This window comes from Oryctolagus cuniculus, chromosome 18 (assembly GCF_964237555.1).
Source record: "Oryctolagus cuniculus chromosome 18, mOryCun1.1, whole genome shotgun sequence".
Classification (NCBI taxonomy): domain Eukaryota; kingdom Metazoa; phylum Chordata; class Mammalia; order Lagomorpha; family Leporidae; genus Oryctolagus; species Oryctolagus cuniculus.
The window spans coordinates 10,206,865-10,223,743 of NC_091449.1; the positions used below are offsets into that span (position 1 = coordinate 10,206,865).

General features: G+C 62.0%; 1 protein-coding gene across 11 annotated transcripts in view; it reads right to left on the reverse strand.

Annotated features, from left to right (window-relative positions):
* DHX34 (DExH-box helicase 34) overlaps positions 1 to 16,879 on the reverse strand; it is a 30,939-nt gene that overhangs the window by 9,680 nt on the left and 4,380 nt on the right. For 9 of the 11 annotated variants that reach the window (XR_011383900.1, XR_011383901.1, XR_011383899.1 and 6 more), the window contains exons 3-14: positions 16,379 to 16,690; positions 14,811 to 15,065; positions 13,242 to 13,344; positions 11,646 to 11,863; positions 8,688 to 8,862; positions 5,921 to 6,114; positions 5,237 to 5,338; positions 3,510 to 3,743; positions 3,106 to 3,279; positions 2,680 to 2,797; positions 1,723 to 1,829; positions 99 to 383 (exon numbers count right to left, since the gene is read on the reverse strand). Coding sequence is in view for 8 of the 11 variants with exons in the window: in XM_008250813.4 (XP_008249035.3) it covers positions 99 to 383; positions 1,723 to 1,829; positions 2,680 to 2,797; positions 3,106 to 3,279; positions 3,510 to 3,743; positions 5,237 to 5,338; positions 5,921 to 6,114; positions 8,688 to 8,862; positions 11,646 to 11,863; positions 13,242 to 13,344; positions 14,811 to 15,065; positions 16,379 to 16,690 (2,277 nt within the window). In the remaining 3 variants the exon portion in view is untranslated. The remainder of the gene's footprint in view (positions 1 to 98; positions 384 to 1,722; positions 1,830 to 2,679; positions 2,798 to 3,105; positions 3,280 to 3,509; positions 3,744 to 5,236; positions 5,339 to 5,920; positions 6,115 to 8,687; positions 8,863 to 11,645; positions 11,864 to 13,241; positions 13,345 to 14,810; positions 15,066 to 16,378; positions 16,691 to 16,879) is intronic. The other 2 variants (XM_070062035.1, XM_051837356.2) reach the window with 2 other exon arrangements.

The window sequence follows — 16,879 nt, forward strand, 5'->3', positions numbered from 1 at the left end:
CCGCACCGAGTGACCTGGAGGCTGAGCCTTCCCACGTCTGCAGCCCACGGGAGCTGACTCCTGACCGCAGGTGCGCACCAGCACGCAGGCCAGGCTACCTTGGACGCCATGAACTGCAACAGCTCCCTGCTCAGGGCCGCCACCTCCTTGCGGCTGATGGGCGGAGCCTCCTCCCCCTCCTCCTCCTCCAGGTGCTGCCGCCGGGCCTGATGGGCCAGCTGCCGGTCCAGGGCACTTTCCCAGTGAGCACGGAGCCGCAGGGAAGCCGTCAGGAGCCGGACGGCACTCTCGCTGTCCGCCAGCTGCAGCTCCAGCCAGCCGTCAGCCACCAGGCGGGAGCAGTCACCATTGGTGTCCAGGGACCGGCTGAACAGCAGCAGGGACTGCAAGAGAGGGGGCAGAGGATGGAGCGTGGGTGGGAGGGGCAGGACGCCATCTCAAGGAGAACTGCTCCCGCCTGGGCTCCTGTCCGCCCACCTGTCCATCTGTCTACCTGTCAATCTGAGGAATCCACCCCTGCGGGCTCTGCGCCAGACCCCTTCAGGTGCTGCGGACACAACTGTGAACAAGGCCTGGCCCTGGCCCTGACACCGACTTGGAGAGACAGGAGACAGCCTGACCCTAAGAGGCAGCTGAGCCCAGCAGGGGCGGGAGTGGGGGGTGGCAGCTCGGGGGCGACGCTCACGGACAGGAACACCGTGGAGGGCAAGAACCTGGACAGCAGGTGCACGCTCACCCACCAGGGCAACCAGGACACCATGCTGGGGCATCCCACAGCTGGGGCACGGGGTGAGGGGAGCGGGAGCAGCCACAGGTCCTGGGTGACGTGTGGGAGGGCTCGACACCTGGTTCTGCCTACTTCCAGACCCAGGTACCACTCTCCATGCACACAAAACACTGAGGGTGGGCAGAGACGCAGGCATGCGGCTGTTCCATCCACTGTCTGCGGGACATGACCGGGTGCACTCCAGCGGGGTGGCACGCGGTCGCCGAGGGGGAGCAGTGGCTCCTGGGCGGGAAGCACGGCGGCCACAACCCCTCCCGCAGGGACCTCTTCCCTCTCCGTCCCCTGGGACCAAGGCCAGGGTCCTGCTACCGTGGGCATACAGCTGAGAGCGCCACTAGGTGCACTGTGTGACCCTGGAGCTCTGCTTGGTCACTCGCTGCTGCCCACCCTGAGCCCGCCGGCCCTCTACAACGTGGGTCACAGGGGCCGGGCCTGGTGGCGTGCAGTGCAGCAGCCACTGCCGCCAGGACCACCTTTCTGGCCATAGACATGGGCACCAGCGAGTCTGCAACCCGAGCACCTGGACAGCTGTGCCCACCTCGGCACGGGGTGCCCAGCTCTGCCCAGCTTCCTGGGGCTCCGGTCTCACCTGCCTCTCTACGACAGCACTTCCAGCCCTCCCTGAGCACACTGAGCCTGGTGCCTCAGGGCCTTTGCGTGTGCCGCTGCTCTGCCCCTAGAGACCCTCTGACCGAGGCCCACCCTGCTGGCCTCATCGCACCGACAGCCCGTGCTCCGCATCCGCCCCTGCCCCACTGCTCATCTTCCCCTGCTACTTCCCTGGCTCAGTGCCCTCCTGCGTCTGCGCTGTCCTGAGGGCAGGGCTGGGTTCTCAGCAAACCCACGCAGGAAGAGGACAGCGGGCCCAGACAGCGGGCCCAGACAGCGCCGCCTGCAGCAGCTCCTCGGCAGGGGTGGCGCGGGGTGGGACGCACCTGCAGGGCGGGGATGCGGACGCAGTTCACCAGGTAGGGCTTGTTGGTCTCCAGCAGGGACACGAAGGCGAGGAGCTGGTGGCTGCTGTTCATCTTGTCCTTGTCACCTGAAGGGCAGCAGAGTGGCTCAGAGCCCGGCTCTCCCGCTCACCCGCCCCACCCCACCCGTTCACACCCACACGAGGAAGGGCTCGAGTGGGTCCTGGTAAGACATCCGCCACTTGTCCGCACATGCTCTGCCCGCAAGGAGGGAGAACCGGTGACCTGGTGCCACTGGCACGTGTGGCAACAGCGCGAAGGTCACGGAAAACCGGGCGTAGTGGTCAGCAGTGCCACTGCACACGAGACGGCGGCCAGCCCCAGCCCCTGACCATCGGAGTGAACCAGCCCATCAAAGACCCCTGTCGGGCCCTCTAACTTGAAGAGGAAAGGGCAGGGCAGTGTGGGAGTGGCCACTGGGAACTCAGAGCGCAGGGTCGGGGGGACCAGCGTGGCCCCCTCAGGGCCCTCCCTCAGCAGCCTCAGCTTCACGCATTTCTACCTGTGACACGAGCAGAGTGCCACGCACTCACTGCACACGCGGGCGGAGCCACCCAGAGCCTGGAGAGACCACGAAGCAGCCGTGGGGGCTCTGGAGCCAGCTTCCGCCAGCTCAGTGCGACAGGAATGGGGCTCGAGGCCCGGGGGACTGCTGGGCCCACGCCGAGGAGCACAGCCCACGGCCAGGGTTTCTGACACCCAACACTCCTTGGGCACGGCCACTGGCTAGATCGGTGTGCAAGGCCTTGCCCGAGGCCGACCTGGTGGTCCCTGGCAGCCCCCTCCGACGGGCCCTGCGTCAGCAGCGCCACACAGGTGTGTGGGAGGAGAGGCAAGCCCATGGGTGCCGCGCTCCTGAGGCCACTGCGTCACTGCCCCTCCCATGCGGGATGGGCCCCTCCCACCAGCTCTCGGTACCTTGCTTTCCTTCGCCACCCGCAGTCTCCCGCTCCTGTGTGTGCAGCACCTCAGGGTTGTTGGCAAAGACACAGGTGGGGTGCAGCACAGTGCCCTGCTTGGCCTGCGTGTGGAAAACCTGCAGAGGTGGGGTGGAGGCTCCAGACTCTGCTCTTCCCAGGCCCAGGTGCTTCCCTCCATCCTCAGAACCAGGTTCCCTCTTCCACGTCTCAACCCACACGCCCCTTCCTCCAGGAAGACCTCCCTGACTACGTTCAGGCTGAGTGAAGTTCATCCCAGCCCTGCCCCCCTCCAGGTGTCATTCTGGGATGTCTGTGCCACTGAGCTGTAAGCCCAGTGAGGGCAGAGCCAGGGCTGTTTGCAGTCCCCACCATGTCCCTAGCACAGAGTGACAACCAAACAGGGATGGGAGTGGAAGAGGCCCACCTGGTCAGAGTCCTTGCGGCCACTGTTGAGTGCATCGGGGACGGCCAGCTGCGGATAGAGGCCCCGGCCCAGCACCAGCTTGAGCAGGGCCATCTGCTCCCGGCTCAGGTCCTGGGCAGCGCTGGCGGCCGCCTGCAGCTGTTCCAGGTTGTGCCGCAGCTTGAACTTCACGTCCTGAGGGGCCATGGGAGGGAAGCGGGCTCCTAGGAGCTCTCCCAACTCTGCCTAGTGGGCTGGGGCTAGGACACATGCACCCTGGGGCTCCGGGCCAGGCCCTGTCTGGGACCTTGTTCCCTGGTGCAGGGGCAGGGACGGGTCCCCTCAGGCTCCAGGACAGAGCACAGAGCCGACTCCCCTCCATGAAACTCCTGCTCACCCCAGCCCGCAGCCCCACGGCGCCCCACCTGGATGTCCACGTTGTCATCGGCCGCCCGGCCTGCGCAGTCCTCCTCGCTGGAGCAGTCGCCCAGGTCCTCCTGCAGCCGCAGAACCTTGCGCCTGCGCCCTGCGCCCTCCTCGTGCTGCCGTTTCAGCTGGTGTAGGGCCCGGCGCTCGCGACGCTGCTCCAGCCGACTGTAGCTGTCCCCCGGCGCCACCGGCTGAGCCTCGGCCAGTAGCCCGTGGTCTTCCAACAACTCCTGGGGGCGTGGGGGGGGGGACAGAGAGACACAGAAGGCTGAGTGGGCTCTAGCATCAGATGTAGGTTCAGGGCCAAGGCCCACCACTTGCTGGTGAGTGCCTTCCCCCTCTGAGCCACCAGCTTCCTCACACGGAAAATGAGGACCCCTCAGGATCCCACAGGGCTGCTGGAGGCTGGGGGCAGCAGATAACTGCTCCATGGGAGACAGCGCCATCACCGCTGGCCAAGGGAGTGCCGGCAAGGGACAGGAAGGGGCAGAAGAGGGGTCAAGGCGAGTGCTCCCTGGGGTCCTCCCTAGGGGCTATGGTCAGCGACCGCTCCCTACAGCCCACAGCTGCCTCCAGGCTCTAGCTCTGCCCCCACCCTCCCCTCAGGCCCAGGGGAGGGCCCTGTCCCGCTGGTCCCAGGATGCTCCAGCCCAGGAATGGCCTCAGAGCCCGGCTTCCAGCACACCCGGGAACCTGCTGGAAATGCCAAGTCCTGGCCCCCAGCGCAGACCCAAAGTCAGATCTTATGGAAGGGCTGGACGGGGGCCGGGAGTCTGCATCCAGCAGCCCCCAGGTGGCTGACGTGCAGTCACTCCAAGCCCCCAGGCCTCCACTGGCCACGCCTTCATAACAGCCCTCATGTGACCCAGGCTGATGGGACCCTGCTTCCTGTGGAGCCCCTGACCCATAGAGGACTGAAAGGGGCCCACACTCCTCGAGACAGCCCAACAAAGGTTCCCTGAGATGCTAATAGCAATCGGGACAACGGGTCCCCACCACAGGGACCCCGGAAACCGCACAGGGGCATTGGCCAGGTAACCACGCACTCTGGGCCTCAGTACACCCATCTGTAACCAGAGGGAACAAAGGAGACAGGCTCTGATGTTTCAGCCACGGAGACACGCCGGAGGGAGCTCCGTGCCAAACGAAGTGACAGCCACGGAGCACGACCCCAAGAGCCGTGGAGGGGCCGGGCGGGGGGCCGGGGGTGGGGGCGGGGCTCATCACGACTCCACAGGCAATCTCCTCGGGCCACCCTCACCCTACAGGCATCCAAACGGGTACCCGCAGGCGCTGTGCTCAGAGAAGACTGTGTGGCTGGGCGACATTTATCTTCTGTTTGTGGAGGGGACGTCCGGGGGCAGGCTGCTGGCGAGCGGCAGAGTGAGGGCTGGCTCCGTGAGGGCGGCTCCATCTCAGGGCCCCGAGCCTCGCCCTCAGCCGCCTCACAGCGCTTGGCCTGTGCTTCAGGCTGTTTCCCTGGTCCAGAGCGTGAGGCTCTTCCATGAGGACGCGGCAGGTCACTGCTCACCCCATCTGCCTCCTCCAGGAAGCCTCCTGGGGTTCTGCCCTGCCCAGGCTACCCCACACCTGCTCGTCTGCCGGCGGGGGAGGTGGGGGGAGGGAAGGAGTCTGGTCTGATCAGGGAAGGGGAGAGGAAGGGTCTGCAGGGGGCCGGCACTCTGCTTGCTGGGCAGGGCCGGCCCAGGCCACTCAGCCTCACCTTGAACTGGCGCCGCAGGTTGGCCATCTCATACAGCCGGTGCTCCTCTATGCCTCGGCGGCGGCACCACTTGCGGGAGTTCCTGCTCCGTTCTGATTTCACCTGCGAGGCGGAGCGGACGTCCCAGTGCCTGAGCCCAGCCAGTTCAGGGGCACCGGGGGCTGGCCCACCACCCAGCACGAGCTGCCCCAGCACGAGCCACGGCGGGCCATGAGGCAGGTGGGAGACCTGCTGGCCCTCACTCAGGGACAGCTGCTCTCCTCCTTCCAGGTCTCAGCCCCAGCACTCCCTCCCACAGGAAGTCCTCCTAGACCACCCTGTGGGCTCTCCCAGCCCTCTCTGGGGTGTCACTGTTTAAGGTTAGGTCTGTCTCCCGGCTCCAGACTGGGAACCCCAGGAAGGCAAGACCAGGGTAGTTCTGGTCACCAGCAGGTCCCCAGCACCGACCAGCTCGGGACTCAGGACACGAGTCCTGGATGCATGGTTGCCAGGCTAGGGAATGCGACCCTTCTACAGGTGGCACTGGCTTTAGAAACCCCGGGGCCGAGCCCATGCAGCCCCTCAGCCAGAGGTGGGGAGGGCTCACGGGTCCTCCCAGGGAGGGGACAAGGTACAAGGAGCCGCAGCGCAGGATGCCCAGACCCCATGCAGGACACGTGGACAGAGCTCCCCTGGCAGCCTCACCTGAACCCAGGCGTTGAAGATGTTGAAGAGCGTGAGGGGGTCGCCCTGGTCGCTCTCCAGCGGCCGCCGAGCCGCCGCACACTCCAGGCTGCTCTGGGCGCTGCGGGTGAAGGGCGACTGGACACTGAGGGCGGCCGCGACGGTGAGCATGGGCTCCGCCAGGCTGAACACGGAGCCCAGGATCAGCATCTTCCCTGGCGGGCAGGCACGGCTGAGCCTCTTGGCGCTGGGACGGGGCCCCTCACCCCCGGGGCCCTCCCACCCCTACTCTGCATCCCCCCACAAAGGCCCCAGGAGCCAGAGGGTTGGATTCAAACTCTCCTGCCGTGCTTTCTGGACACGTGACCCCAGCACTGTCCTGGGATGACGGCGCCACCACTGCTGTCACTGACGCCACGGCCTTCCTGCTCTCCCACTCACAACTGCTGCCGCCCCAGCTGCCCCTGCTTCCGGCACCTGCCCTCAGCTGCCAGGGGAACGGTGCTCCCCCGCCTCGGAGACCTGTGCACAACCACACCTGCACCAGCTCTAGCACACAGCAAGTGCTAACTCTGCTGCGGCAGAATGAATCTCTTGCCATCTTTGTCCAACTCAAGGGTGGTGGCAGAGGAAGAAGGGGGGAGGAGAGTGAAAGCAAGGAAAAGAAACAGAACCTCAACATGGCCAAACGTCTGTCTGTGAGGCGCGCCCGGGGGAATCTGGCCATCTCCGGCCTTGCCCACCTGCCCTGTGACTGTGGCTCACATGTCCCAAGTCTGACAGTCCCCATGACTTCATGCTAAGCACCTGTCCCATGGCTGCCCTGGTCAGATAACGCTGGGCAGTAAGGCCAGGCCCCCGGCTCAGTGACCACACGTATCCTTCCACCTAACCAGGCCTCTGTTTCCCTATCTGAAAAATGAGGAAACAGGGGTTGGCATTGTGGCGCAGTGCGCTAGGCCTCCACCCGAGGTGCCAGCATCGCATATGGACGCTGGATTGAGTCCCGGCTGCTCCTCTTCCAATCCAGCTCTCTGCTATGGCCTGGGAAAGCAGCAGAAGATGGCCCAAGTTCGTGGGCCCTTGCACCCACGTGGGAGACCCGGAAGAAGCTCCTGGCTTCGGATCGACTCAGCTCTAGCTGTTGCGGCCATTTGAGGAATGAACCGGCAAATGGAAAACCTCTCTCTCTGTCCCTCCCTCTTTCTGTAACTCTCATAAAATAAATAAATAAATCTTAAAAAAAAAAAAATGGGGAAACAGCATTGACCTCTCCTCTCCGGGGTGCTCCGAGAATCAACTGGGGCTCACCTCGTAACAGGCTAGGAACTGCACTGGCACGGAGGACACCCCAGCCAAGACCCCTGCACCCCCAGCTCTGCTGCTACCCATCTGGGAGCCTTCCTCTCCTTCCACAGGAATTGAAAAGTCATCTCCCTGCTCTGACCCGGGGAGGTGGCGCGAAGGAAGTACTGAGCACCAGCACCCACCAAAGCCAGGCTCTATGGCCACTGCTTCCCAGCGGAGTTTCAGTATCCTCACCTGTACAGGGCGACACGAGGCCCTGCCCTCAGCAGTAAGCACCAAGCGACACAGCGAAGCGCTGACACAGCCATGCACTCACAGAATGGTCTGCTGACCCCCTTTCTCCAGCCCTATGTGCTTCTAAACAAACAAAATAACTACCTCAGCCCGGGGGGCACTTGGAGCGGCTGGCCCAGCCTCAGCCCACCCTGGGGACCACAGTCTCTGCGCCAGGTGTCCAAGGCGTTAACGGAGACGGTTCAAGCAATGGCACCCCAGGAGGCCCTGCTGAGGCAGGAAGAGTGGGCGGCGTGGGCTGTGATGGCAACCGAGCCACTGCGAGGAAGAACAAGCGTGGTCAGCAGGCTCCCCAGAGGGCAGCGATGACTCAGGAACGCGCGAGAGAGCAACAGGCAGCCGAGTTGCAAAACCTCAATGACCGCAGAGCAGGCAAGGACAGAGTAGGAACAGGCTGGGCCCAGCAGAGATGCGGGCAGGGGTCTGAGCTGAGGGACACCCAGGACTCCTGTGTCTGCGCAGTCAGTCCTGTCCCTCCCAGGGCGGCCCTGTGAACACACCCAGTGTTGGGCAATCCCTGCGGGCGAGGGCATCCGGTGTATCACCACCGCAGCGCCCCTGCGTGGACAGTCCTCCAGCCAGGCACCTCAGGCCACACCTCCCCCAGGGGTGGCATCCGCAGGACACCAACGGTGTGCCCGAGGTCAGAGGTAAGAATGACAGGGTCACAGGGCCTACCCGCCTCGGGCCCTCAGGATGACCCCCGCTCCAGACTCTGTCGCCCACACAGACAAGCAACACCGCGCCTGTCCCTGACCAGCCACTGAGGACCCGCACAGGCCCAGTCGGGCCTAGAAACAGCGTCAACGCCACAGCACCCTGGGGACCTGGCCCCTCGGCCCTCACTGAACCCAGCTCTCAGGATAACTCCTTCACTTTCCAGCCTCCTTCAGTCACGGAAGACCCACTTCTACCCAACCCTGCCAGCCTGCATCCAGTGCAAAGCCCTCCCCTGACCTGGAGCCAGCACCACAGGGACCAGCCTGCCCTGCCCAGCCCTGCCTGCTTCCCTCACAGCCCGCACACCGTGCATCTGCCCTTGATGCACGCAAGCCCCCAGCCCCGGGACATCTGTTCTCTCCACTGTGCCGTCTCGCGTCGGGAAGGGGGCTGGCTGGGACCCTGGTGAGTCGCTGGGCCCAGAGAAGGAACAGACTTGCCTATGGGATCACCCAGGGGTCCTCACCAATCACGACATCCACGGGCAGCTGGGCCAGCAGGGACCCGATGGGAGTGAGGCTCTCAGAGCTGTCCAGAGCTCCCTGGTCCTGGAGATACAGGATGGCGGTTTCCAGGCTGGCTGGTGGGGGGGGCTCAATGAAGGGGAAGGTTCGGGGGTTCCCCACGCTCATACTCTTCATCTGGAATGAGACAGAAGCCCCACCCCGAGACCAGGGAACACATGAGCCACGATGGAGCATGGACAGGTGTTGCTCAGTGTGGGGAGCAACCCGGACTAGACTAAGTTACTGGAATTAAGACTTATTCTATGCATCTGCTCTCCCACAATATGGCGCTGGGAGAGGAGGAAACAGCTTCTACACAGCTGCCTCTTGCCAACTTGAGTGATGACCTCCAGGAGCTGATCCTGCTCCTGATTGGAGGAGAGCAGCGTACTCGGCGTGTGGGTAGCAGAGTTGGGATTGGTGGAAGAGGACTATAAAGGAGGAGAGAGACAACATGCACCAGGAACATCTAGGGGGAACATCTATCTGAGGGAACACCTGTGCAGCCCCCGAGAGAGCCGGCCGCCGGCGGTGTGCCGCTCCCCTGCGGAAGTGGGGAAAGTGGCCAGGGGGAACCGCCCTTCCACGGAGGTGGAAGGGTCGGTAGCCAACCCGGGAAGAACCAGCAGCAAACCCGGGAAGGGCCGAGCAGACAAAAGAACAGCGCAGGGTCCTGTGTCGTTCCTCCACGAAGAGGGGGAGCGACAGCTCAGGAGTCGCAAACACATGAAACTTCAAACCCCCAGCTGAGGCCCACAGCGAGGAGCCAGGGGAAAGTCCACTGTGTGTCTCCGTGCGTCTGCCCAGCACATCTGACCACAGTAGAGGAGCCCATGATCCCAGCTGGACCAGTCACAGCTCCTGGGCTCTGGGTCACAGCAACTATGAAATGAACAAATGAGCGGGGCAGAGTCAATTGGAATCCTTCCCTGGGACTCTGCAAACTGGAGCTGAGATATGGGGGCTCTGGCATCTCCTGTGGTTGTGAGTGGTCAGGATGGAAGCCACTGCCTGGAAATCCACGCATCCGCCACAAGCCCAGGAGTCTTGGGCCCGTTTCTAAGGTAGACATGGCCCACCCCCCGCCCCGCTGCCGCAATCACACACAAATTGATAAAACTTCCCTTCCTGTGATAGTGTGAGTCGTGTTTCTCTCACTTGCTACCGAAGGAATCATGATTAATTCAGAGGCCCAGGTGGGCAGTGGGGGTGTGGAGAAGAGACAGCATGGCCACTACTGGGCCTGGCACACGGACAGACGCCGACGGTGAAGGTAGGCTTGGGGGCACCACAGCTCATACGACCGTGAGAGAGAAGCAAGCTCACCTGGCCCTGGTCCCTGGCACAGTTCTGGCTGTTTTCCTGGCAACCAGCTGTCCCAACTTCTTCCTGCCAACTAAGCCCTGATGCCTGGGAGAGTGTCCAGTGCTCACTAAGAGACACATTGCTTTTCCTTTTTGTTTCAGGTGACCCCAACATGCAGCTGGGGCTGACCATTACTGTTCTGAACCAGCTGGGCGAGGCCACGCCCCTGCCTCAGACAATGACGGGTTACAGACTGGACACGTGACCCCATCCCGTCAACAAGACAGGATGTGAGACTGGCCAGGGGCTTCCGAGAAAGGCTCCCATGGCCCGACTCGGCGCTTGCCAGCTGAGTGCCCAGAACAAGGTGCTTCACCCCTGCGCACTCTGCCCTCAGCTGTAAAGGGGACATGGAGATCCCCGACCCCATGGAGGCTGCGTGAGGATCACAACAGTTACATCCAAAACACTCACAACGCTGCTTAGCCAAAGAAAGCCCTGGGTAAGGACATTCTAATTTTACTTTTAATTGCTGATGAGAGACAGCACATTTATCCACTGGTTTACACCCCCAATGCCCATAACACCCAAGGGTGCAGAACTCGATCCAGGTCTCCCAGGTGGGTGGCAGGAAGCCAACTGCTTAGACCATCCCAGCTGTCTTCCAGGGTGTGCAGCATCAGGAAGCCAGAGTCAGGAGCCAGCCCTGGGGACCCCACCCAGGTGCTCCCACGTGGGACCTGCGCATCCTAAATGGCATCTTAAGTGGTAGGCTCCTCCTCCTCCTCACTGGGAGCTGTGCCAAACTGGCTGGAAAGCTGAGAAGAACCTAGTCCTTGGCGACACCGTTCGCTGATCCCCCAACCTAAGCCCGGGGCCCCTGCCTCATGGCCTCTCGTTGTGACACGGCAGACATCCTGCACCGTGCGGTCAGGCTGTGAGTCACCAGCGGGTCAGAAATCCACCCAGTGGGTCACAATCAGCCTTTTTTATTTCCATCGAAACCAAACAGAACAGAAAGCACCAGCACGCACCACTGTCAGCAGGGCGCTGGCTCGTGCTCCTCGCACGTCACGCTCTTCCCCACTCTCTTCCTCCTGAGCACTTCCCAGCGGCCCTCTCGGTGAGGGGTGGCCCAGTGACCGGGCTCCACAGGGGAAGTGTGTGGAAGGGACGCGCACCCCTGCAGGGGCCTGGCCCACACTCTCCCGCACTCATGTCCCAGGCTCCCCACCACCCACCCCTCCCAAACCAGCCCCCCTGCAGACGCAGAGGGAAGGAACCGAAGCCGCTGTGCCGGCCCCTGGTGACGGGCTCTGGCTGTCAGGCAGCCTCGGGACATAAAGTGTACTGAGCACCGCTCCCCGCCTGGAACCCCCTGCCCTGGGGCTGGGGCTCCCTGTTACAGAAGCAGGTACTACTGTGGGGTTTCCCATCACAGCCGAGAGCATTCTGACCCCACCCCACCCCCCCAGGAGCAGTCTGACATGTGGAAGGAAGAGCTCCCTCAGTCTCGCCAGCCCTGCCCTTCCTGGCCCCGACACGCTGGGAATGGTCCTGTCTACACCCGCTGCGTTCTCGCCTGGCACCTGCCCTCCCTGCCCACGTCTCACCTGCAGCACCAGCGCGTCCAGAGCCACCCTCCGAATTTCTGGAACGGGGTAGGGTGCGAAGGCATCGTAGTCTGACTCAGCGTAGAGGCGGAAGCAGACCCCGGGGCCCGTGCGGCCTGCCCGGCCCTTGCGCTGCTCGGCGCTGGCCTGACTGATCCAGAACTCCTGCAGCCTCTGCAGTTTGGCCTGCGGGTCATAGCTCATCTCCTTCACTTTGCCTGGGTGAGAGCAGGGAGGCCAGGAGGGAAACGCGTGTGTGGACGTGCGCACTGTAGCACACGTGGCTGTACACACACCTGGCGGCCAACCATTCGCTTGGTCACCTGCACCCACTCCTCACCCCATCGACACCAGCCGGCAGCTGTGATGGGCCAGCCCTGAAACCTCCTCTCTCTCACTTCCTTTCCCAAGCCTCGCGTCTTCAGAGGAGCGCTCATCCTACACCTCTGCTGAGCTCCCAGCCAGGCACCACGCAGCACCAGGCACGGGAGTGCCAGCCGTGGACGAGACAAAGGCCCTGGCCTCACAGGGCCGAGCAGAACGCCCCACCCACCCTAAGCCCAAGCTGTGTCTGAAAGCGGAGCAGCCTCAAATCCGGGCACCACAGCTCCTGTGGCAGCACCGAAGGCCCTCTCGGCGGCACGAGAAGGCGGGCGTGTTCCCATCAGCACACCCAAGGTGGCTCTGTTATTGCCGCACTCAGTCAAGTCACCCCGGGCCAGCTGCCACCACGTACACCCATGCGTATGAACTCACTCCGTCCTTATGACCTGGCCAGGGTAGCACCATGGGACAGGTGAGCAAAGCAACACAGGCAGTGCCAGTGACTTGATCCTGGTGACACAGACAGCAGTGACCAGGCCAGGCTGGCCGGTGTCGCCTCACCACCAGGCCACGCTGACTTTCCAGTACCTTCCAGTCAGAAGGAAGACAGAACAGAGAGCAACAGCCAGAGAACCCAACACCAGGCTCTCGGCAGCGAAGCAGCAGTGGGAGGAGAGGGTGCCTCTGAGAGTGAATGGGGCCTCCAATGAGGGCAGGGAGGGAGCCATGTGGACACCTGGAGAGACAGCTCTCAGCAGCGAGATCAATGGTGCAAAGGCCCTGGGGTCTGAGAACATCAGGGGGCCAGCACTGTGGTGCAGGGGGTTAATGTCCTGAAGCGCCGGCACCCCATATGGGTGCTGGTTGGAGGCCTGGCTGCTCCTCTTCCCATCCAGCTCTCTGCAATGGCCTGGGAAAGCAGTAGAGGATGGCCCAAGTCCTTGGGTCCCTGCACCCATGTGGGAGACCTGGAAGAAGCTCCTGGCTTTGAATCGGCTCAGCTCTGGCCATCGCGGCCATTTGGGGAGTGAACCATCGGATGGAAGACCTCTCTCTCTCTGCCTCTCCTCTCTGTGTAACTCTGACTTTCAAATAAATAAATAAATCTTTTAAAAAAAAGAACATCTGAGAAAAATTAAGCGGCTGTCACTGCTCCACAGCCAAACCTCACCAACTCCCCACTTAGGTCTGGGGCTTCCCTGGCTGCACCCGCACATCTCCAGACTTCTTTCTAGGTTCCCACGGTGGGTGAGGCCAAGGGACGGCCCTTACCAGAATCAACCACAAAGCGGATCCCATCGATAGTGACCGAGGTCTCGGCGATATTGGTGGAGAGGATGCACTTCCGGACTCCAGGGGGTGCCACGTCAAACACCTGGGGGAGGGCGGTGGTGGCGTCAGAACTAACTTGACCCTCAATGAACTGTGTCCAGGGGCCCGTGTGTCTAACACAGCCTCAGCACCTCCACTAACCCCTCTTCCTCCACAGTCCCCCGCGCAGACGGCTCTGCACCACCCTCAGCCCTCAGCCCCACCAACCCGCCTTCGATATTTCCCCAGTCTCTGTCCCCTGCCCAAATCCCTGGCCTCTGGCTTCTGGTCTCACACCCTCCAATCCACCCCTCACAGAGCAAGCAGAGGGCTCTGCTAAAGCACAGCTGGTAGCGACCCCCAGCCCTGCTCAGAGCCCGCCCACAGCTCCCCAGTGCGCCGGGAGCGAAGCCGGGCACCACGCTGGGTCCTCGAGGTGCCTTGCAGGCCAGCCGCACGCAGCTTTCAGCCTCATCTCTGCTGATGCCCACTTCGCGATCCGGAACCCAGCTACACTGCACAGCTTTCCCGTTGATCCTTCTTTCTCTCGACCCAGGCCCTCCGCACAAGGCCTTCTGGGGTTAGGGTCAACAACTACGGCATGCGAGTCAAGCCCAGCTCACCAAGAAGCAGCACAGAAACCGAGAGCGAGACCCCTGCCTGCTGCTTCACTTCCCAAATGCCTGCAACAGCCAGGGCTGGGCCAGACTGGAGCCAGGAGGCAGGAACTCAGGGGCCCGAGTACTCGAGCCATCACCTGCTGCCTCCCAGGGTCTACGTAAGCAGTGGAGCTGGGACTTGAACCTAGGGATTCCAACATGGGATGTGGGCATCCCAAGTGGTGTCTCACAGCTACACCATGACCTAGCCTTTGTCATTTTTCTTTAAGAAATATTTACTTATCCATTCAAAAGCAGAGCAATAGAGACAGAAACAGATTCCCATCTGCTGATTCACTCCCCAAGTGGCTGCAACAGCAAAATCTGGGCGAGGCTGAAGCAAGGAGCCAAGAATCCCATCCTGGTCTCCCACGTGGGTGCAGGGGCCCAAGCACTTGGGCCACCTTCTGTTGCCTTCCCAGACACATCAGCAGGGAGCTGACTGGAAGTGGAGAAACTAGGACTTGAACCAGAATGCCGATACAGGATGCCAGCGTCCCAACTGGCAGCTTAACTCACTGGGCCACAACGCTGGCCCCTGCCACATTTGTCCAGTTTTACTAGAACACAGCTGCCCACACATGCGGTTTAGGGTTGCCTCTGCACTGCAGTAGTGAATCTGAGCAGCTGTGACAGAGCCTAGGGCCTACAAAGCTGAAAATATCTATTCTCTGGCCCTTTACAAACAATTTGTCAAACTCTGGCTAAGCGCGGGCTCTGGGTGTCCACCCTGACCTTGCTGGCTGTGGACCTCTGCACAGGTGCAACCCCACCGACCTGCACCTGCGAGCCACCTCGGTCCTCATGCAGCAGCCCCGCCCCTTCTCCCACAGACCCCACCTGCCCGGCTCCGCAAGGCTGCATGCCACACCTTGTCCTGGTCGGCCACAGAGAGCGCGCTGTGCAGCGGCAGCACCACCCAGCGCTGGGTGTGGCTGGCATAGGTCTGGGCGGCCTCCAGCACGGCGCTGATCTCCGCCATGCCGCTGAGGAAGACCAGGAGGTCCCCCCGCTCCTCGGGGGGGTACTTATTGTCAATGGCCTGCAGCACCCTCAGGAAAGGCCGTGGGTCCAGCTTCTCCGACTTGGATGTGGTCGGCTCTGCCTCCTGCGGCTGGTAGACCACCTGTGATGAGACAGCACAGAGCACACCTTGTCATGCCAGGCCTGAGTAACAAATGGGAAGACTGGGGGTAGGCAGACCTCAGGCTGCTGGGGAGATGCACACAGCACAACTCAAATGGGACCATTTTGGAGGACGTAATAAAAAGACCAAACAGCAAGGGAACTGGGACTTCTGGGAGGACAGTAATGTTTGCTTTTTACAAATCTGGGTGCTGGCCCCACAGACATATGTGATCTGTGAAAGTTAACTGAGCTGCACTGAGGGCCTGCCACTCAGTGCATCTCAAGCACGACTCCACTAAGCAAAAACACTCTCAGTGATGGAACCAGCACCCTTTACGGCTACAGAGGAGACAAATGGCTTTTAGAACCAGAAGCCACAGGGATGATGGAACCCTTCCGGCGAGCTCTGACTGCATGGTTTAGACAAGGCAGCCCCAGGAGGGCAGTTCTCAAAGGGGGTGGTTTTGCCACCTGGAGCAGGCTGGCGACACCTGGAGACCCTGGCAGTCGTCACAACTGAACAGCAGAATGCCATGAGCACACAGCAGGCAGAGGTCAGACGCCGAGTAGCCCGGGGCGCACAGGACAGGCCCAAGGTCAGTACCACTGACTGAGAAACCCTGCCCTGCGCAGACAGTAGAGCAGACAGAAAGAGCCTGGGTCCCTGAGTGACACACGGAACACACTTGCCCACCAGGCTGCAGCAGCTGGACTGTGAAACCACAGACAGAAACTTCATCTTGGCCAGTGCCGTGGCTCAATAGGTTAATACTCCACCTAGCGGCGCCGGCACACCGGGTTCTAGTCCCGGTTGGGGCGCCGGATTCTGTCCCGGTTGCCCCTCTTCCAGGCCAGCTCTCTGCTGTGGCCAGGGAGTGCAGTGGAGGATGGCCCAAGTGCTTGGGTCCTGCACCCGCATGGGAGACCAGGAGAAGCACCTGGCTCCTGGCTTCGGATCAGCGCGGTGCGCTGGCCACAGCACGCCCGCAGCAGCGGCCATTGGAGGGTGAACCAACGGCAAAAGGAAGACCTTTCTCTCTGTCTCTTGTCTCTCTCTCTCACACTATCCACTCTGCCTGTCAAAAAAAAAAAAAAAAAAAAAACCTTCATCTTATCAGAGTCTATTTTTGGCTCACTCTGTCACCAGTCTGGCTCTTCCTCTGACAAGCACTTAGCTGTTTACCTGGGGCATTTTAAGTGGTCAGACCATGGGAGCCTTAATAGAGAAAATCCTTAACCAAACAGAGCAACGGAGAGGACAGACAGGTCCGGGTGGCCAGGGGGCGGGGTGGGGGCTGCGGAAGCACCAACCGTGATGGGGAACAGCCTCCCGGGCACCTGCACCACAGGGGCATTGCCGAAGTAGCTGGAGAAGAGCGAGATGTTGATGGTGGCCGACATGAGGATGACCTTGAGGTCAGGCCGCTGGGGCAGCAGGCGGCGCAGGACACCCAGCAGGAAGTCATTGTGGAGGTGCCGCTCATGGACTTCATCCACAATCAGAACCTCGTACTGCGGCAGGCTGGGTTCCCGCTGGATTTGCCGCAAGAGCAGCCCCACGGTCAGGAACACAATCTTGGTGGCGGCAGAACGCGTGCTCTCAAAGCGGATCTGGTAGCCGACCTGGGGCAGGAGGGAAAGGCATGATCAGCAGGGACTCTGGGCCTGGCACCAGCCCCTCATCCCGTCCACACCAGAAATGCCTGCTTGTCAGACTCCAAGGTCCAGTGGGCTTGGGAGAAGACCCCCACCTGTACCACTTGGTGGTGTTGACCTTGGGCAAGTCCAATTCCAAGTATATCCCTTAACGAC